The sequence below is a fragment of the Arachis hypogaea genome, chromosome 16 (genome assembly GCF_003086295.3).
Source record: "Arachis hypogaea cultivar Tifrunner chromosome 16, arahy.Tifrunner.gnm2.J5K5, whole genome shotgun sequence".
Classification (NCBI taxonomy): Eukaryota; Viridiplantae; Streptophyta; class Magnoliopsida; order Fabales; family Fabaceae; genus Arachis; species Arachis hypogaea.
Genome location: NC_092051.1, coordinates 148,933,056 through 148,954,472, shown reverse-complemented (window position 1 = coordinate 148,954,472; position 21,417 = coordinate 148,933,056). Strand labels below are relative to the sequence as shown.

The window sequence follows — 21,417 nt, the reverse complement described above, 5'->3', positions numbered from 1 at the left end:
AACACAAAATAAGGAGGTTGAACTTTTAAAAAGCACAAACATCTCTTCAAAAAGTTTTACCAAACCAAGCCTTAGTTTGCCTTAGTTTGGTAAAATTAAAAAAAAAAATCTTAAAAAATTTAAAAAAGAGTTTTTAAAATAAGTTTATGTTTACTGAAATTAATTTTAAATATGTATAAATGAGCTGGTTATATTATTAATTTATTATTATTATTAAAGTATTATTAGATAATAAATGTTTTTCAATTAATATTAGTTAATTTTTTAAAATTTATTTTTGTATTAAATTATAAATTATCAATTATAAAATTTGAATTATAATTTATAAATTTAAATATTAAAATTGACTAATATTGATTAAAAGTTAATTTTTAATCATTTTTTTAAATTCTGATTATTATTATTTTAAATTTTGAATATAATTTTTTAAATTAAATTTAAATTTTTTAAATTTTAAATTTTTACTTGAAAGATTAAAATATAATCTTTTATTTTTGAATATTTTTTATTTTATATTTTTTTTGTACTATCCATAAAATAAATAATAAAAAATCACATTTTATCTTCTCAATTAAAATTCAAAATTCAAAAACTCCAAATTTTTTTAAATTTATCCAAAATAAAATAAAATAAAATAAAAAAAATACTCCTATACGTAGACTCTGTAGTTTAAAGCTGAATTTAGCGAAACCCTCAAAACCTCAGCAGCCGTGGCGGCGACACTGCCACTCCGCCGTCTCTCTCTCTCCATCTGAGGTTTTCTCTCTCTTATGCTTCTTAGCTAAACTCCCTTTTCATTAACTTAACTATTTAATAGCTAAATGATTTCATGGCGAGAAATTTTCGCTTTAATTTGTAAATCTTGCTGCTAGGTTTTCCTTACCGTTTATTTCCTCGTTAATTGTTGTAGTCCAAAGACACTGTTCATATATATTATTTTTCTTTGAAATTATTTGCCTGATGAGTTTTTTTTTTAATTGTTTTTTTGGTCTTACTGGAAATCTAGATAGCAGTATTATAGTTGATACTGATGATTTATGATCCTTAATTTTTATGCTGTTTTTGCCTTTTTAGGAAGTGTTGCTTTTAGTTTAGAGGCACAATGAGATTGGAAAAGTGCTGGTTTTGTTCTTCAACCGTGTACCCTGGACATGGAATCCAGTTTGTTCGTAATGATGCAAAGGTGAACCTCTGTTCTTCCCTATGGAACTCTCATTTATCTTATCAGTAATGAACTAATCATATAACATCTGAAAATTATTAAGTGAACTTTCAATTTCTAGTTATCTTTATATTGCTCCATATGTATAGATGCTACTGGAGAACTAGTATTATGTGGATATCTATGTATTGATCTTGTTGGATAAGTTGATGGCAAATGCTTGATATGAAAGTAAGGCCTTTATTAACTATGTTCTATAAGCTTCATAATTCCACCTTAGCTTAGATTTACAAGTACTTGTCATGATATTTGAATTCGTTCTTCGATCACCTGTGAACTCCATTGAGTATTGTTAATTCATTTTCATAAAGTAACTGGTAGGCTAAGTACATATATATTCAAAACTCATGAAATGCTCAAGAGTGACAGGAAGCTATGTATGGTTGGTTATAGGCTTATAGCCCCGCGTTACATGCTATATATGGTGCAGATTTATGACAAACTTCTCTTGCAGATTTTCCGATTTTGTAGATCTAAATGCCACAAGAACTTCAAAATGAAGAGGAATCCTCGGAAAGTAAAATGGACCAAGGCGTATAGGCGGGTGCATGGAAAGGATATGACTCAGGTAAATGAAACTTTATATTTCCTTTCTTTTGGCCTATGTGTCTGTGTCGCTCATAATTGTGGTTTGAAAGAGCCTCATGACTATCATATATTGCGTTAGGATTCAACCTTTGAGTTTGAGAGAAAGCGAAACAGGCCAGAGAGATATGACAGGAATCTTGCGGAGAACGTCCTCAAGGCCATTCCAAAGATTGAAAAGATCAGAGTCACCAGGGAGGAGAGGCACCATAAGAATAGGTAATTCATCACTTCCACTTTTACATGATGAGGAAGCCTTACAATGCCCTCCCATTTTGTTATTTGCTGACATTTTGTCAAATTTTTAATAGAATGAAGGGCAAGAAAAGAAAGATACAGAAGGAGGCAACAAGGGAGTTGGAGCAGGGCATCAGTTTGGTCAAAGCTCCTTTGGCCCTTCAGAAGGACCCATCTCTTACATTACCACAAAAGATCAAAGTCTCTGTTTCCCAACAGCAATCAGAGGACAACAATGCGATGGAGGAGTGATGTCAATGCTGCACTCTGTGTGTGTGTGTGTGTATGTGTGTGTTTTTCATTTGTTTGATGTTTGTGGCTGGATTTGGATTAATAGAGGTTTTAAGGCCGAAATTGTAAGTTGATTAATTTGTTGTCAATCAGTAATGCGAATGGTATGAATTTTGAAACAACAGTTTTGAGCATGGAGGATATGTTGGTGACATGTTTGGATGGAGTCTTTGGAAGATGATTCTCTGAGACAGTCAAGAAGAAACAACTTAATATGTTGCCTAACATGAATTCTCCTTGTATGCCGAGTATATCTGTGTTCAAAGAATTTGTACTGCCTACTTCCTGCTTTGTGTGTTCAACAATGTTTAATTGTTTATGTAGTTTAAGGTCTTGGCTTGATATTATGTAGGTATGATTTAGATTTTAGACCAGGAACTAACCCGATTTTATTATGCCCTGAAAAAGATGAAATTTCTGTGGGTTTAGGATCATGGTCTAAAAAATTGGCTCGGTCCAAATTTAGGGTTGGATTTGGATTAAGACCAGTCCGATTTTATCCGGCAATACATGCAAAATTAGAGGACTTTATTTTTTTATTAAAGTGGTAAATAAAATTTTATTTAAATTAAAAAAGCTAGCATTTGACTTCCATTTATTACACAACCATATTTTTCGGACTTTCCAGATTGAATTGTAACCTTTTCTTTTGGGTTATTTACATACACTCCTTCAAACACTACACACTTGCATAGACTATCGAGCTCAATCTAGATAGTTGCAAATTCTTCGAGTATAAAAACAAAACGTTAAACCAATTAGAAACCCTAACCTTAAATTTAACAGCCAAGTGATGAATAATGTAAAGTGTAACATTGGTTCTTGGTGGCATCTAGCATGCAAAGCAATACACTTGAGAGCGCGCAAAAAAATCAAATAAGATACAGTTAAGGAATTGTAGTTAATAGGCATCTTCACCAACTCACTAGAAAAATAGAAAATAAATAAAAAACAAAACCCTTATTCTATTCTACATGTAAAACTCAGTAAGCAACCAACACACAAAAGTAGCATCAAATGTTACAAGAATTATCAACTACACAACTTTCTTTATCTTCCCTGGATTTCAAAATTGATTAACTAAACATGAAACCAAAACAGAAAAAAAAAAAAATCTGAAATTTTGATACAGTTATGGTACATACAAAACAAGCAGAAGATAGGTGTATGTATATATGTATATAGCTTTCAATTATGACCACCTAGGACTTGTGCTGAAACCCTTTTCAATGATTCAGATGCCCTCCGAAGATCGTATTCTGAATGCCCTGCAGAAACAAACAATCTTATTCCCACAGGTAAACGGCACTTGTCCAATGTTGATCTGTGAGAGACCACCACAAATACAGAATCTTCCTCCAAAACCTACAAATACAAAAACATTCATAAGCACAAACAAAAACAAGCACAATACTATGATGCAACAACATAAACTTAATGCATTATGTACCAAGAGATCTATGCCATTCTATTATCTTGAGACGTCATACACTAAGTTAACTTTGGTAAAATATATATTTTAAGTCATTTCGTCACAACAAGAAGGAACCAACAATTGTCAAGGAAAAAAAGTACTTACCCGCTGAGCAATTTTTTCAAGTAGACATAGGTCATCTTTCTGCGAACCTGTTGACTTCTCTAATTTCAAATAAACAATTGGTGACTCCTTATTACTTGTAATTTTCAAACCTGGTACTTTTGACAATTCTGCAGTATCCAATGTATCTCAAAATCAGAGTACTTAACCAAACAATTAAATGCAATCCTTGAATGATTGGGCGAGAAATAAGAGCAATTAAACTGTAGACACTAACATTACAATTCAAGAAACTAGCAATGAGACCAAAGCTCACCTTTCCATAGCACAGATAAGTTGTTCTTAAGCTTTGATAACAGCTCGGGATTTTCCTCCAGAATGTCAATAGCTGTAATTGCAGCACTTGCAAGATATGGAGGCAAAGAAGCAGAAAAGACATAGCCAGAGCTACTCAATCGCTGGCAAGATTACAAACATGCAAGTCTTAGTATTTGGAAAATGGATAAGAATTATTTCCAGCATCAAGAAGAAAATGCAACTGTTTCGGTTCACTATTGTATTGAAGAAAAAAGAGAGATATAAAATGTGGTGAACAAAAAAATTAAGAAAAAATAAATTCTTGATTTCCACATCAACAAATTCTTATTTTTCTTTCCTTAGTAAATTTAGAAATCCAACACATAACTTGCAGATGGATAATCACATATGAAATGCCATACTTGGTGATCTATAACTCTTGTACTTCCAGTGCAGAATCCTCCCTCTGCAGCCAATGCATGACCCATATCAGCCGTTACAATATCTAACTTCTCAATCTGCAGCAAGTTTAACCCATGAAGCACACATCACAAATACTAACACTACCCAGAATACATGCGCGCGCGTGCACACACACACAAACACAGAAATTTTCAGTACATACCGGTACTCCAGAGTATTCAGTTAGACCTCTTCCAGATTTTCCAAGCACACCAAATGAGTTGCTCTCATCCAGCAAAACACGGAACTTGTATTTTTCCTTCAGTTTAATGATCTCATCTAAGGGTGCAATTTGACCAGAATTCTGAAATTTTACAGGTAAAAAAGATGTTAATATCTGTTGATCAAAACATTTTATTTTCCTGTAGGCACAGGACAATATAGTTAGATGCTATTATGACACACAAAATAATAACTAATCTAATTCAAAATTATTAATAAACCACGACAAACACAATAAGTGAGCTTTGACATTGCAACAAACACCAATCTTCCAGGCAATACCACTGATATTTTTAAACTATAATCCCAGTTGGTATCTTATAAGGACAAACTGAATAACCAAAAAGATCAATCTTTAAGGAGAAAACCACATAAAGGAGGGATGCAACACTTGCAAGAGATCATTTTGTTAAATATATAAAATGTATCATAAGCTGTCACCAAGCAGTTTAAGATTTTGACATGGTATTAGACCCTTTGTCACCAAATGATCAAGGTACATCCTTGCTAACCCCTTTCTTCAAAGCAAAGTTGAATTTTAGCACAATAGTATGCATCAAGCTTCATGATTATTTCAGGCATATATATCCGTACCTCCTTGTTGCCTTTTTTTTTAATAATCCTTTCAAATCCATCAATCCCAAATGTTACAAGTTCATAGGCTATATAACCAACCAAAGGATTGCAGCTCTTTAAGGCACAAAATTTATATTTGATCTGTTGTAAATATCTTGAATTTTGCAGTTCTTGAATATTGTCCTATCTCAGCAACAATAGTATTTCATATAGCACAGTTTACCAGCATTGCAAGAAGAGACATGCAATTCATGTAGCCACCTGCTTTTAATGCTAAACATTAAAGGAATTAAAACAATGTGAACATGTAAAGCTAATACATCTTGCATAATATACAAGATTTACCTGGTAGACGGCTTCAACAACAATATAACGCCTCAGTTTGTCAACCCGCTTATTTTTGGAAGTGATGTTCTCTAGAGTTTCTCTTAAAGATTTCATGTCATTATGCTTAAAATACACCACTGTGCTTCTAGAAAGATAAAGGCCATTCTGTATTGCCCAGTGAACTCCTTCATCACTGCAAAAGATAAAAACTTATTTGTGAAACATGAGGGTTTATATACATGCAGCCTGCAGTGATCAGCTTGTACCAAGTGGAACAAGATGACACAATCATATAAGCATTATTTTGCTACGAATAAATATCAAGATGATACTAGTAACTCAGTTCTTTCTTTAGACCACGCTAATAAAGGTGGTAAAAAAATCAAACAAAACTACCAAATATCTATATATCCAATGTCTACTTATCAAAGACCACTAAAAACGTCGTGAGGCTAAAATTGAGGAAATACTGAACAAGATTAACATAGTTAACATTCAAAGACGAGTTCATGCACACTTACGCTACAATTATATCTCCTTTTTTGGAGAAAGCAGGAATAGCGCTGAACATGGTGGAAAAACCAAAAGGGTAGAGAATTGAATCAGGGGTTCCCAAAAACTTTGCTATCCTTGCTTCAAAATCAAGGTGGACATCTGGGGCAAGGAAACATATCATATGAGTAAAAGCATTTTCTCAATAATGAACTTTAAGATAGAAGCTTACCAATTGTTCCATAAAATCCTCGAGGACCACAAGAACCAACACCATATTTATCTAAAGCAGAAGAACATGAATCCTACATGAAGAATTCAAATATAAATTCATTAAATCACTGAATTAACCCAGGGCAAAAAAGAAGAATTTATAGCTGATATGGGGATCATTTCCTTACAAGTAACTTTTTGTGGCCTATCAACCCAAGATAGTTTGCTGAAGAAAAATTGACAACTTCTTTTCCATTAATTACAGTATGAGGCCCAGCAGCACTGCATAAAAGTACTATTATGTTACATAACATATTGAACACTTTATTGCTCAATAACCAGTAGTTTAGCTTACATAACACATTGACCCCACTGTAAGATTACTTCCACAACATATACTTCGAACCAAAAAAATGATATTTTAATTGTAGTTTGTAAATTACATTAATCCCTTTGTTCATATTTAGATGAACCATCATCTTGAACTTAAATTCCTAATTGCTGGAATTCAAAAATTAGGAAGATATGTCTGAACACCAAGTCAAAAGGTGACAATCCTATATAGCAAGGCTCACCCTCAAGGATAAATATTATGTTATAGTCCAAGAAATGCAACCATAACAATGCAGTTTTTCAGTAGGAACTCCATCTAAGAAAACAAGAAACTCTTACGATCCGGTTACAACTTTACAAGGTGTAGGACTTGAGTCCCACAATGAAAATATGGGATAACAGTGGATGGTTTATAAGCCCAGTTTGGGTAAACAACTTAAATAAGCTCTTTAAGTATAAGGACTTTTGTTAATAGCAACTTATAAATAAGTTATTTTGTGTTTGAATTTTTAGTTATAGAAGTACTTATTTTAAAGTTGTAGCGTTTGGATAAATAATTCAAAGAATACAATTTTTTTTTTCACAAAAAATGGATATTAAAACAACTATGATAACAAATACTTTTCAATATTGAATGTTGATTTTCTATAACCTAATCACTAAGATTACAATTGTTTAGGCAATTAATTCTTTATTTGCTCTCTTATTAGTTCCATTTTTTAGGTAGAAACTGGTTCTTCTACTTCATCTTCACCCATAACGGTGTTATTGTATGTGGTAAATAGTAATAAAATTTTAATTCACAATAATCTTGATGGCAATGCCAAATAAATTATTGTGTAGTTAGTGTTTGCTGTTTTATTGTGTATGATATGATAGATAGAAATAAAAAAAAAACGTGAAATGTGTGTCAATGTATATTTTGTTGCTGTTTTTTTTTTTACTTCTATTAGAATTCCCTCCTCTTTTATTGGGGTCAAAAACTTGCTATAACTAACTATAAAAATAATAGTAGCTATATAAAAATAAAATCACATGGAAAAAAAAAATTAAAACGGTGGTGGAGGGTCAATATTTTCAGCAGATAAATCATTACGTGAAAATGATGGTGCAAGGCCAATGCTTCTAGCAGATGGAACCTTGGGTGAAAATGGTGGTGGGGAGGCAGTATTTCCAGTATTTTTTTACAGAGCCAAGAATGAAAGTATTTTTTTGTTTTGAGGTCATTTTTTTTCCTACGAAAATGATAGAATGACTTATCGAAGAGAAGAAGTCATATATTTCTACTTCTTCAAAAAGTTATAATAGTGTCAAACACACGCGTAGTGTGACCTTTTCATAATTCAAAAGTCAGAAAAAGTAGCTTCTGCTATTTCCCAAAAGGGCTCATAGAGTAGGCAACTTTTGTAGTGTGATTTTCTAAAGGTTCTTATCGTGAGATAAATTATAACATATTAGAAACATATAAAGAATAAACGAGGATGCCTCCAGACAAGAAAATGCAATCACCTCTCAAGCACTGGTGGTGCATACGGCTCTTCATTAAGAGAAGGAATAAGTGGCTCAGGAACCCATTCATCACATAACTCATCAATTTCCTGCAGATATTGAGCAATTTTTCAAAGAGAGTCAAAATACCAAAACATGATTATTCTCAGATTTACTTGCCCTAGAACAAACAGCAGAACAATAAGCTAGGGATTCAACTTAAAAACTCATTATTATTAATGCAAAGAATAATTTGAGTGTGGCTTTCAAAAACAACAATAAACTTAATATTTCATAGTATCAGAAAAAAGAAATTTAACAAAAAAAATTAAAATAAAAATACACCACAGAGTACTGTTGAACAAACCTTGTTTGTTAAGGGTCGTTTAGGAGGCTTGTAACTTTTTTGGGAAAGCAAGAAAAGGATGACCACAAGGAGAAAAACCTCGATAAACAAGTGCCCTTCAAACACAAGGCAATAATGAAGGAAAAAATCAAATTAATCAATCTCATTGGTAATGAAATATATTGTGCAAAGACAAAGAGAAGAAGGAAAATAAGCTTCTAACCCACTTCTCAAAAAAAATAAAATAAAAAAAAATAAAAAGGAGAGAGAGAGAGACTTCTAATCTAGGTTTTGATTATTTTCAATGCCAGCTTCAAAGATTTTCATACAATCAACAAAACATAAATCTTTACATTAGCAGAAATAGTAGACTCTTCAAAAATTATACACAGTGATACAGTATTACACGTTATGACATATAACACTACTGTGATCTATAATCCATGTAGCTAACCTCAGTTAGTAGGACAAATATTACATATTTTGAATAGTATCATATAACTGGAATTGGATAACTACATAAAGTATTTTTTGTCTAAATCACCCATGTCTTCAAGTTCATTAACTCCTGACTAACACAGTTTGAACAAGGTCGACTTACTATGAAGCTCTCATAGTGCCCTTTGTTTTTCAACCACAAGACTTAAAGCTCAAAGAGTCAAAGGGAAACAATTTTCCAAACCATTTGACCCAGTCGAGCAAAAGTAACTTTGTAAAGCTCTTGAAGCTAACAATATAAATTTTCTTAGAAGCTAATCCAATGAACCTACGCAACATCATAAAATACATTTACATAGTAAATTGTAAAAGTAATTGGATTTAATTTGTATGCAACATCAGTATAGAACTATTTTACACCGATATCCAACCATGTATTGCCACTTTAGCAACATTAACTACTTTTCACGGCCACAACCTGAATTCCTAGATGCTTAAAACTAAACAGAACTTTGCACACTGAATTTTTTTCAACATACAAAAGTAATTTTCCTTGCACAAAAACAAAAATGACCGCAGCCATAATTGAATGCATGATTATGAAAAATCACTTACCACCGATTTGGAATCCAAACACCTGAGCTCGTGCAGAAGGCATATCTAAAGCACCAGTCACCCAGTCCAACGTGGTGTTCACGAAATTCATAACAGCTTCAGCCATCACACTAATCTCTATTTCAAAATCTCTCTCTTAAATCAAAGCAAACCAAAAATAAACCCTTCAAAAATCCTCACTCACTCAATCACATGCATCTCCCGCTATTCGAATTTCTTCGCACTCAAACAACAACAAAAAGCTACTGCATCATAAATCAAACAAAAAAGGGGAAAAAAACAAAAAATTAAACTAGCAAAATCGAACTTGAATATTGCAACTTAGTTCAAAAAAATATACAAGGAAAGTAGAATTGAGTTGATTTACAGATTGATCCAAAACGACACGTCGTACCTGTCGTATTTGCGAGCTCTTCGCTGAGATTCAGATTTTTTTTTTCAGATATAAACATGAAAGAGAAGAGTGAGAAGACGATGCTACAAAGAAATGAAGAAGGAAAAAAAAAAAGAAAAAAAAAAGAGGGAATTGTTTTGGATATTTTTTTAATGAATCCGACGGCTAATATGATGCCACGTCATCGAAAGTGTACATATGTCATAAGGCGGCGATTTTGATTAGTCTTTCTTTTTTTCCGCCAAAAAATGTACTTTTCTTCATTTTATAAAGTTTCAAATAAAGTTAAGTTTTTCTTGGGTTTACTATGTTGACTTGGGGTTTACTTAAAATATGAAGCGGTAAATGGAGCACATATAAATTAAAAAAAAAAAAAAAAACTTGTAGGATTTGAATTTCTAATCTTTTATAGCTCATACATTTTTTTTTAACTCCAAAGAAAAATTAAATTAGATTATCACTAAAAAATTTTCATCTCCAACTTACAATTATTTTTTAATTTTTTTTTACTAAAAATAGAGAGACTCGAACTCGCGACTTCTTAGATAATTATAAGAAGACTATGTCATTTGAGTTATAACTCATTGGCCAAATATTTTCTCTATTATCGTACATTTTTAACACATTTTTTAATTTTTTTTATAAGAATTAATCACTCCTTAAAAAAGTGTCCACTATAAATCAACCTTTTGGGCTTCCATTCTTTGTCTTTTGTCGGGTTATTTGATTGAAAATTTTAACCATTAATTTGGATTTAACAAAAAAGGCCCATATAAATCAACCTTTTGGGCTTCCAATAAAAAATTACCTGACCACACCCACATGTAAAACTCTTAGAGTTCTCTGACAAAAACTTCTTTGACCCAAAAAAAAAAATATTTGTTAACTCCTAACCTAAAACCTTGTTAGTTGGATATATGTTCCAAACATATGATAAATTATTAAAAGTTAGTGAAACTAATTCAACCCGAAAATCTAACTCCACGGACAAAAAATAATCAATCATTTATGTAAAACTTCTAATAAACTTGGTGATTATTTACTAATTAGGTATCCGCTAGTTTTATAGTAATTTAATAATTAAGAGCCTAGCATTGACCAAATCATATGGCACTTTTTATTATTGTCCTAAAAACTCCATCATCTTAGGTACTTATCTTTTCTATCTTTCTATCTATGCCTCAGACACATGTTGACTCATGCTAATGATGAAAAGCTTTGCAATGATGCACATGTTGTGTTCCAACTCCATGCCCTAAGAACCCAAAGCAATAGCTAGGGATAACAAAAAGATAACTAATAATTTCGGGTTATACATTCTGATTTTTATCCAAAACAAGATATCATTAGAGAAGGATATCAAATCAAATCACACAATTAGATGGATTTTTTTTTTTTCTTTTTCTCCACAATGTGTGGACAAGGAGGTGTTTAATTTGGCCACATATCAATGATGTTCATGTTATGGGAATAATCACATCTTCTCTTTATTAAAACCACATATAACTTAGTTTCTTGTTTTGATCCCTAACCAAAAAAGAAAAAAAAAGAAGCTAGTTTATTTAATCTACATTAACGGATGATGTGACTCATTATATAGGATAAACCTATTTAAACATCAAGTTTTTAATTTTTAATATTTCTTAGTTTTGGTTCATATTATCTAAGTATTTATTTAAAGAGAAAAAATATATTGCCGAACCATTTATGTCTACTAAACATTTACAGCATATAAACTATATGTTTGATAGAGAATGACTGCTCAAGGGGATAACACTCAAACTGATTCTAATTAGTTTTTTTATTATCAATTAATTAATGATTACAATAAAACAAAGACTAATATACTGTTATTTTCATGTAAAATTGATAATTAAAAATTATTAAATAATTTAATAATATAAATTTAATTAAATTATTATTATTTTTTTTTTTACTAAAAATAGGAGACTCGAACCCGTAACCTCTTAATTGAATATGGGGAGACTATGCCAGTTGAACTATTACTCATTGACAATTAAATTATTATTTAACCGTTATTAACTATTGACTTTATATAAAGATAATACGTGAGTTTTTAATACATAGATGAAGAGGTGAAAAATTATATATTATATAAAGATAATAGGGTGAAAAGAGACAAAAAGATGTGAAATTGGTCGAGAACAAAAAAATATTAAAAGAACGAATTTAAATGAATTGAATATTTGAATGTGACTATATAAAAATAATATATTATATGCATCAAAATTAGGGGTGTTCATGGATTGGATCCGATCCGCAGATTATTTATCCAAATCCAATCTAAAAACGGCGGATATCGATCCGATCCGCAAGATTATCGGATCGGATTGCGGATTTCATGTAGGTATCCGCAAATTCGTAAAAATAAATAAGTAAATATTCTTTTTATATTTTATTTCAACTAATAATTATCATATATGTTGTATTATTTTATTTTTATTATTTAAAAAAATATGTTTAATAATATTTTAAGAGTAAACATGCTTAAAAGAGTAGAAAAATAGTATTTTATTGATATTTTTTAAATTATTTATATATTTTGCGGATATATCCGAGTTTCAATCCGATCCGATCCGATCCGTATTCACCCCTAATAAAAATTAAATTATTATTATTATTGGTATAAAATAAACACTTATTTTATAATGTTGGAAATTGAAATAAGATCCTTCAAGCCAAAAGTGATGTTAATTAGTAATGGAAAGGAGGTGGTGAACATGCATGTGAATTAAAGGTCCACATGGGTAGGGGGAAGATAATAAAAAGCATAGGATAAAAAGGAAAAAAAAAATATGGTAGGGTACGAGAGGTTGGTTGAGAATAAAGAAAGCAATGGTTCAGAGTTAGTACACCCTCGTCACTTGAAGAAGCATAAAGGAAAAGCTACTCTATTTAATTTCCATATCTTATAAATTATTCAAAAATGGCAAATGTAGCGTAAGTTTTAATTCCCTCAACTGTGTGATTGTGCCAATCTCATTGCTCTCTAATCAGTAATCACAGTGTTATCATCTAGGATTATTGTTAATTAATTAGGTCCAATAATGCAGTCAAAGACTGATTAACATGGCTAAACCAATGAAAAAATTATTGAAGTACAATAATTATTGATTAATAATGACTTTTGTTGATAGAGGATTTTGTTAGTTGCATGCAAATTGTGAATGTCACTTAATTAGGTGCTTCATCATTAATTAGGTTATTACATACAACAGTGAGAATTAAAAAATATATATATGGAACTGATTTTTTAAGTAGTCAATATTAACTAGTTTTTTCATTGTAATTTTTTTTTTATTTTAAAAAATGTAAGATTTAGGGTTAGAAATTAGTATACAGAATTTTAAATTTAAAATTTAGAATTAAGAAAATTGGTTGTCCTGTTTGAACTCGATAACTAATTATAAAGAAAAATACTTAGTTTTTTTAATTGAATTAATAAAATTTTTTATGATAAATTTTTAAACTAATATAATATTGTTGTTAAAGAAATTTTTTTCAAAATAAAAAAAGAAAATTGTTTAAGATATATGAATTTATTCATCTTCTAATGATTTCTATTTTTCTTGCCATTATCAAATCACATTTAATTTAACTAAAACAAAGAGAAACCTGATTATCCATAAGTATTTATATAGATAATTAATAATTTACACATTAATTAAGAAGATAATTTTGGTGTGTCACGTGTCAAACCTATCATGCTCAAGTATGAATAAGAAAAATCAATTTCACTACTAAGAATGAGAGTGTCATTTCGTTTGTTGTTTGGTGAGGTTGATGCATGTTGGGAATTGGGATATAAAATTAAAAGTTAAAAAATCAATAAATTTGTTGGATATATAAAAAAAAAATTTAAAAAAAAAAAGTTTCAATCACATACCTATTAGAAAACACTGTTAATAATAAAAGCTCAATTGATGTTACTGGTTTGATGTTCACCTTATATATGAACTCTATAAACAGTTCTTAATTAATGTGGGGTCCACTTTTTGGTTGCTCTGTTTGCATCTAAATGACAAAAATCCAATGAATGAAGGGTTAGGTTGAAAAAAGAAAGAAACTTAGAAAGGTTTTTGGATTGAGAGTGTAACCACCCAATTCTACAGTTATTTGTTCTTCCTTCTAAATAAATTAAGTAGCCAATAGTAGAAGTATAATACAGGATTAAATAATAATATCATAACCAACTTATAATGATAAAATTGTTACCATTTTACTCTTTTCATTGGTTATTATTACATTATTAAAAAATCATTTTTAACAGTCTCTTATTTTATTTTTAGTGATAATAAAATTAGTTGTTAATATATTTATTGGTAGCTAGATATTAATCGTCTTATACTTTGTTGCTAAAAAAATTTAGCGACAAATACATAATTGCTGGTGTTACGGTGGGTAATCGGAGATTAGTGGGCTGGACTCGCTAAGTTGGCCCAATCGTCTGAAGAGGGAAGTCTCCGACTTGCTTAGGGTTAGGGATCATCCGTTCGACTTCCGTGTATGAAAGAACGGGGGTTGATACCTGCAAAGACACTCCGATGCTTAAGTCAGTAGGAGCCTAAGCAGATTTAGAGAGTATTGGAAATTAGAGATACCTGAGGGGTGTCAGTATATTTATAGTGGTGAACCAATAACCACGGTTGGAGTAATTCCACTTTTTAAAGAGGATAACCGTCCATTTATTTTAGGAAAGTTGAGATATGACTCCTGGAAGTAGGTTGAGAGATTTTAGGGGCAGTTACTTATTTGAATAAGTGTTATTTGCCAGTTAATCTTCGATCCCGACTTCCTCAGGGTGAAGTTTGTGTTGAATCCGACCTCCTTATAAGAGGTCGGTTACGAGTGGAGAGCAATTTATAGATTGGACCCTTTTTATTCTATTGGATATGGGCCTTTTAATGTTGGGACAGGACATAAACAGTTGGTAAATAATTTTTGAACTGTTGTAAAAAATATATATAATTATTATTATTATTATTATATATATATATTATGTTTTTGCAAGTTTGCTTTCCTTGCAGTCGATCACCACATGAAGAATATAACAAAGAAAATATATATACAAAGAAATGAACAAAAAGCATAGCCAAGCAGAGGGGAGGTCCTTTTCTATTTAGGACTGAACAATAAAAGTAATAAAAAAGCTCAAAATCATTACTTTGCAGGAAATATGGCATGGTTTTTTCTCAAAGTAATCTCAGTTTATAATTGTAATGCGATTCATGGTCTGCTAAATGATGATAATTACGGCATTATTTAAGAACTTTTATAAGATATCTTGGATTATTTGCGTACACATCAATCTTATAATAATTTTCAACAAACGTTAGCTTTTGAAAGTTTGAACTTTCAAGATTCAGCTTTATTGTAAAGAGTATAACAAATAATAGTAAAAAGAGTATTTTGATATATATTTAGAATTGATGCATATAAAAATTTAGATCAATATTAGATTTCTATACCTCTTTTCCATTAAAGAAAAAAATCGGCCAATAAAAATCGGAAAAAAAAATCAATTATCGTAAAATTTTCAAATTTTAAAGCCAAAAATATCTCATTTAATTTTTCTAATCATTTCCTAAGCGATAATCTTAAAATTTGATCTCTAAAACTTTTTTAAGGAGGTATATATAGTATGTGTTAATTTTTGTAACTTTTAAAATTTTTAAGTTTTTTATCTTTTGAATTTTTAAAATTATTTTTCATCTGCTTTTAAATTTTGTTGGATATATTTATTGTTATTTATCTTAGGAAGAATTATATTTTACGACTAACGAACTATAACTCAAATGACATAATCTCTTCATCTTCACTTAAAAATTTTAGATTCGAGCCTCATTCTTAACTTAAAAAAAAAAGTTTCAGTTAATCATGAGTAACATATTTATTTTGTACACTAACTTAGGAAGATTCTTTTATTATTAGATAATACGCAAAACATGTCCAATATATATAAATTTCATATCTTACTCAATAACAAGCAATATATTAAGAAGAAGACATCAATAAGATGCATGTGTAATGTGTTCAATTATTGTCATGGTGACAGAGTACGATGAGCAGAGAGTTAGAGCTAGTTTTTGGCTTTTTCCAGAGGTGAAGTTTAATGCCAATTCAATTATTATCAATGTCTTATAAATATGCCATATGTATCTTATGATGTGAGTACAGATATTAGGACAATTTATTTAATAAATTGTTTAAAAAAAATATTATCCAATTGTTCTAATTGTAAAAAAAAAATTCAATTCTTATCTAATTAATAAGAAAAGGATAAATAGATCTCTAAGACTCTAACCTTTTGCTTCGCGTACATTTTTTTTCCTGACCATTGAAAAATATTTTTAATTCTCTGACATTCACAAAACTTGGACAGATCAATCCCTAACGAAGTCATTTGGACGGATCAGTTCCTGATGGAAGCATTTGGACGAAGGGACTGATCCGTCCAAGTTTTGTGAAGGTCAGGACTTAAAAGTATTTTTCAATGGTCAGGGACAAAAATATCCGCGGACAAAGATCAGGAACTTATTTATTATTTTCTCATTTATTTTTATGTAATTTGTTTGAGTCTTTCATTTTTTTTTTTTACATATTTAAACATAATTTTTCTTAATTTGGTCTAGGCTGCTATTACTAATTATATTCACATACATGTGTAATTTATGAGATACTCTAACGATTTGAACATTTGAACATAGTTTTTATAATCAGGACAATTGAGTAATATTTGTCTCAACATAGTTTATTTAAGTAAATTGTCTTAAATATTATGAAGTTTGTATAGGAATTATAGCTGCATATTTAAATACTACGCTGACTAAAATCTATCAAATTGAATTTTAAATTTAATTTTGTTTATTACATATTTAAATTTTATTTGCTATAAATTTAAATTGAATTTGAAATTCAAACACTTATTTTGTAAATAATTTAAATACTTGTATTTTGTCTCCTAAATTTAGTTTATATAAAATTTAACGTTAATAAATGCATATATGCAGTACTTCTGAAATAATATATATATATGCTTTGAAGAGAAAAATTTATTTAAAATAGTTTGCGATAACAATCCATGGAGAAGATGTGACGATGGAGAAAAAAGAATATTTTAAGAGTAAAAAGAGAAAGAACTAATTTTCTCACAATCTAGCATACATGTTTTCATGTATGAAGTTTTACATGAAATGTGTTTAAAACATTTGAAAAATATGCACCTATCAATAATTAAAGTTTCTTATTTTTTATTTAAATATTGTAATGATTTTCACGTTATATAATCATTAGTTTTTACTTTTATTGAACATATAAATAAAATAATTAATTTTTTTAATCTAACATATACACGATTTCTTAAGAATGACAACATACATACATATATATATATATATATATATATATAGAGGACAATTTACTGTTTTAAATAAATTGGCTATCAATATTACTATAATACACATTTTGTAAAGTGGATACCGAAATACATTTTTTTTATAAATTATGTAAATCGCGATAGGGATATTGCGGTTTACAAAATACACATAATCCGCTACAAGAGTGTCGCGAATTACATTGGTAAAAAAATATCACATAATCCGTTACAGGGGTATTGCGGTTTATATTTTAGTGTGGACTTAGTTCATTTTTCATGGAGGATGAGTTTTTTTATGAAAGTTTAACTTGCAATTTTTATGTATGGCGCAACATAGTTTCCTACTTTGATTTAATTGAAATTAATATGTTGCACTCATAGAATTACCAACAAAATTAGAACACGTTAACTCGAGAGAATCATAACTACATAGAGAATCGCTAACAATAATGTCACCGTAAAACGAACAGCAAGTACAACTAAAACAAAATAAGATCACAAACAAGGAAAGAAAAATGTAAGCTAATCATGACGACCTAATGACACCTATGCCTCAGCACTGGAGGCAGATCCTCGCTGAGGGCAAGTCCTGCGAGTGTCTCCTATCTGTCTGCATAGCCACATCGCTTCGACCGACTAGTCAGGGGCGGAGCTAGATGAAAGATTAGAGGGGGCCAAAAATATTTATACAATAAAATAACACTAAAATAAAATTTTAAGGGGGGCTAAACTGAAATTTACATATAATTTACATGCAAAAAATTAAAATTAGGGATGCCCCTTTTGCTACAATGTAGCTCCGCCCCTGCGACTAGTATCGGCCTCATCCATGGTGTTACGGATTCTTGTTGACCTCGGTCGCCCTTCTCTGGCACGTCTCATGTTAGGATCAGGGACGATAGTAGGACCGGCGTACGGTGGCCACAGACCCTCTGGAATAGAGGGCAAAAACCCCATCCGATATACACTGAACACCTTACTCATGGTATAAAACTCGTGGACGTACGTAGCCCAGTCTAACTGGGACTGAGCACAGCATTCAATCGCATGGCAGCAAGGATAATGGAGAGCTTGAAAGTACCCGCAGTCACAAGTACGATCTCTAAGGGAAACCCGATACGTTCCAAGCGAGAAGTTACCGGTAGGAGTCGTCTCAGCCACAGTATACTTAGACTGATGTTTGTCAAATAGAGTAACCGTGAAGCACCTCACATCTTTTAGGTTGTGCTCTATCGCCTTGACCAGTGTCTGGCAAAACCGTTGGCCTGATCCAAATTGCGCTTTTGCTGTCTGCCCTCGGACGACAAAAAGCTCTGCTAACCTCCCATATGTGGATTTGACAAGTGCAGTAACCGGCAGATTGCGTGTCCCCTTCAGTATAGAGTTAACACACTCGGATATGTTCGTCATCATGTGGCCGAACCGTCTGCCTCCATCCTGGTGTTGGGTCCACTTATCATACTTCAGTCGGTTGGCCCAATCAAACATGGCCGGATTCTCAATCCTCATAATATCAAACCAGTAGTCAAACTCGGCCTTAGTCTTGGCATACGCCACATTCACGAGCATTCGCCTTGCATCCTGACCCTTGAAAGTGAGAGCAAAATTAGCTGCAAACCTGTCGAATGCAACACGCTTGATATGCATGAGGCGATTTCCAACCATTGTCTGGTGCCTCCAATGCAGCCTTAATGCCGATGTGTCTGTCAGAAATCACCAGAATCCCTTCCTGTGGGGTCACATGTTGACGCAAGTGGGATAAGAAAAAAGCCCACGACTCGGCATTCTCCCCCTCAACAAGTGCAAACGCAACTGGCAATATATTCGAGTTTCCATCTTGCGCAATAGCCAGAAGCAAAGTCCCGCCATACTTCCCATACAGATGGGTTCCGTCAATGCTGATTAGTGGCTTGCAATGTTTAAAAGCCTCAACGCATGGAGAAAACGTCCAGAAAAGTAGATGAAAGTACTTTGTAGACTCATCAACCTCACCACCTACACGCACTGGAGAAGTCTTCAACAAAGCTATGGTTTCGTCTATCGTTGCTTGCGTCCCAAGGATCCACCGGGGCAACTCCACATATGACTATTCCCAATTCCCGTAAATCTGGACGACTGCCTTCTACTTTGCCTTCCACACCTTTCTGTAACTAGGCCTGAATCCATAGGTTGACTCAGTAGCTTCTTACAACACCTTTATGGTAACCGCTGCATCCGCCCTAACCAACGGATAGATCCTCGCACAAATTATGTTGTAATCGAGCTGTCGGTGGTCGCTCGAAATCGATGTGGCCAGACAAATGTGGGTTCTGTTGTACCTTCTAACCTCCCAGTTACCCTTGCATTGCCAAAGTTCCACGCGGATCATCCAGGTGCAGCCATTTCCAAACTCCTTGCATCTCCCAACATACTTCAGATGATCAGATTTCATAACCTGATACTGAACTCCACGACGAATGCTATAATCCTTAACACTCATCACAGCTTCCTCCTTATTCTGGAAAGATTGACCAATCTGAAATTTCCCAGAAGCATTACCCGCGTGTAATCCTTGGTATCTGAAGATGTGTGCATCATCCGGTTGTTGACTCACTGCTTCCAGGTTAAGCGTCGAGAAATGCGGCGGTTGTTGGTGGGACCCAGAACTGGATGGCCCCTGAGGTGCAGGTGGGGGCACTGTAGTCTCCTCCTCACTATCCCCTTATATGTGATCGGGCTCATCGTCCGAATCATAGTCCCGCATCGCGTCCTCAACGTGATCCGGCTCACCACCACCAACAAGACTAGTAATCAAACCAGGTGACCTATCTGCCGGTGCTAGAACAAGTGAAAGTGCAGGTAGGAGACAACCAGGTGCAACGACAGGCATCGAAGTAGAAGCACCCCCTACCGTCGTCGACTGAGGATTTGGCATTGAAGCCCCGGAACTTTTTAGACGGTCTTCCAACTTGGCAAACAACTCGTGTATTCTCACCTCCGGAAAATTCCGCCGACAATGAAACAAGACCCCCATGTCTTCATCCGACCCTATGACAAATGTTTCATACTGCACACCACTTGACACAACTGCCATCGGAATCTTGTAAAGCACCTTATTCACCAACTTGGCCCCACACAACCCTGCCTTCTGCAATATGTTCCTCTTCAGATCCGACAAAGTATCAGTCAAACGGATAAAAATGCTCAGTGGTTCTTTATCTGTGAACTTAACACCATGCCTATTACTTTTTTTTATTTTACCATAGTATTGGACTAGAACCAACAAGCTCTCCTCACTATCCATTTGTGAAAGTGTGAAAATGACTCTCCTCAAATGACCCACTCACTATCTTGCTTGGTATTTATAGGCAAAGTTGACAAAGCATAAATCGCGACACCCCTATAGCAGTTTATGCACGTCTGCAAAACACACATAAACCACGATATCCCTGTAGCAGATTATGTGATGTTTTTTTACCAACGTAATTCGCGACACCTCTGTAACAGATTATGTGCATTTTGTAAACCGCGATACTCCTGTTGCGGTTTACATAGTTTATGAAAAAATATATTTCAATATCCACTTTATAAAATGTGTATTCTGATAATATTGCTGGCCAATTTATTTAAAACAGTAAATTGCCATATATATATATAACAAACTTTCCTTTGAACAGCCAGCTACAAATAATTTTCCCATGAAAATTAAAGTAAGTATAAATGAACCAAACTAATGATATTTTATGGGTTATGGTTGGATCAGTACTATGAGAATATAATTAATTGTAAATTTCTAATTAAAAGCACATATAACTCTACACTGAAAGCACATGTGGTTGATTGTAACCGATGATAATGAATTATTTGTTCGTGCATATATATGGGCTCATCTGTATTCACTAAAAGTTAATAAATGGTTTATTTTGTTAATAAAGTATTTTATTAAATTTTAGTTTATCTTTTTTTA

At 32.3% G+C, this 21,417-nt stretch overlaps 3 protein-coding genes across 6 annotated transcripts; 1 reads left to right on the top strand and 2 right to left on the bottom strand.

The window, feature by feature from the left end:
* Positions 1-556: 556 nt before the first annotated feature.
* On the top strand, positions 557-2,616 carry LOC112697809 (probable ribosome biogenesis protein RLP24). The gene is made up of 5 exons (XM_025751143.3): positions 557-756; positions 1,075-1,183; positions 1,677-1,790; positions 1,890-2,026; positions 2,119-2,616. The coding sequence occupies exons 2-5, from the start codon at positions 1,103-1,105 to the stop codon at positions 2,294-2,296; spliced, it is 510 nt and encodes a 169-aa protein (XP_025606928.1). The 5' UTR covers positions 557-756; positions 1,075-1,102; the 3' UTR covers positions 2,297-2,616.
* A 660-nt stretch (positions 2,617-3,276) lies between these two features.
* LOC112697807 (long chain base biosynthesis protein 1-like) lies at positions 3,277-10,311 on the bottom strand. Of its 4 annotated transcripts, none has more exons than XR_011873562.1 (13): positions 10,076-10,235; positions 9,682-9,926; positions 8,650-8,744; positions 8,304-8,392; positions 6,650-6,743; positions 6,481-6,553; positions 6,278-6,410; positions 5,775-5,949; positions 4,795-4,935; positions 4,412-4,687; positions 4,189-4,355; positions 3,915-4,042; positions 3,277-3,700 (listed from the first exon to the last, which is right to left on the bottom strand). XR_011873562.1 is itself a non-coding variant. In XM_025751141.3 (13 exons), exons 2-13 carry the CDS (start codon positions 9,785-9,787, stop codon positions 3,524-3,526), a joined length of 1,449 nt encoding a protein of 482 aa, XP_025606926.1. In that variant the 5' UTR covers positions 9,788-9,926; positions 10,076-10,311; the 3' UTR covers positions 3,277-3,523. The 4 variants fall into 4 exon arrangements, 2 of the variants coding, with proteins under 2 accessions (XP_025606926.1, XP_025606927.1); XR_011873563.1 differs by having other exon boundaries at positions 9,682-9,923; positions 10,076-10,201; XM_025751141.3 differs by having other exon boundaries at positions 4,189-4,330; positions 4,592-4,687; positions 10,076-10,311.
* A 7,946-nt stretch (positions 10,312-18,257) lies between these two features.
* On the bottom strand, positions 18,258-19,136 carry LOC140180320 (uncharacterized). Its single transcript, XM_072220796.1, has one exon. It carries the CDS (start codon positions 19,134-19,136, stop codon positions 18,258-18,260), a length of 879 nt encoding a protein of 292 aa, XP_072076897.1.
* Between the last annotated feature and the right edge of the window lie 2,281 nt (positions 19,137-21,417).

What these genes read in the sequence shown, in the direction of transcription:
- LOC112697809 (XM_025751143.3), top strand. Translation starts at nt 1,103, where the DNA reads ATGAGATTGGAAAAGTGCTGGTTTTGTTCTTCAACCGTGTACCCTGGA. An exon ending in TTGTTCGTAATGATGCAAAG is followed by an intron (nt 1,184 to 1,676) that starts GTGAACCTCTGT and finishes CTTCTCTTGCAG; the next exon opens with ATTTTCCGATTTTGTAGATC. An exon ending in ATGGAAAGGATATGACTCAG is followed by an intron (nt 1,791 to 1,889) that starts GTAAATGAAACT and finishes ATATTGCGTTAG; the next exon opens with GATTCAACCTTTGAGTTTGA.
- LOC112697807 (XM_025751141.3), bottom strand. Translation starts at nt 9,787, where the DNA reads ATGGCTGAAGCTGTTATGAATTTCGTGAACACCACGTTGGACTGGGTG. An exon ending in CTGAATACTCTGGAGTACCG is followed by an intron (nt 4,688 to 4,794) that starts GTATGTACTGAA and finishes AACTTGCTGCAG; the next exon opens with ATTGAGAAGTTAGATATTGT. An exon ending in CTTATCTGTGCTATGGAAAG is followed by an intron (nt 4,043 to 4,188) that starts GTGAGCTTTGGT and finishes TGGATACTGCAG; the next exon opens with AATTGTCAAAAGTACCAGGT.
- LOC140180320 (XM_072220796.1), bottom strand. Translation starts at nt 19,136, where the DNA reads ATGGTTGGAAATCGCCTCATGCATATCAAGCGTGTTGCATTCGACAGG.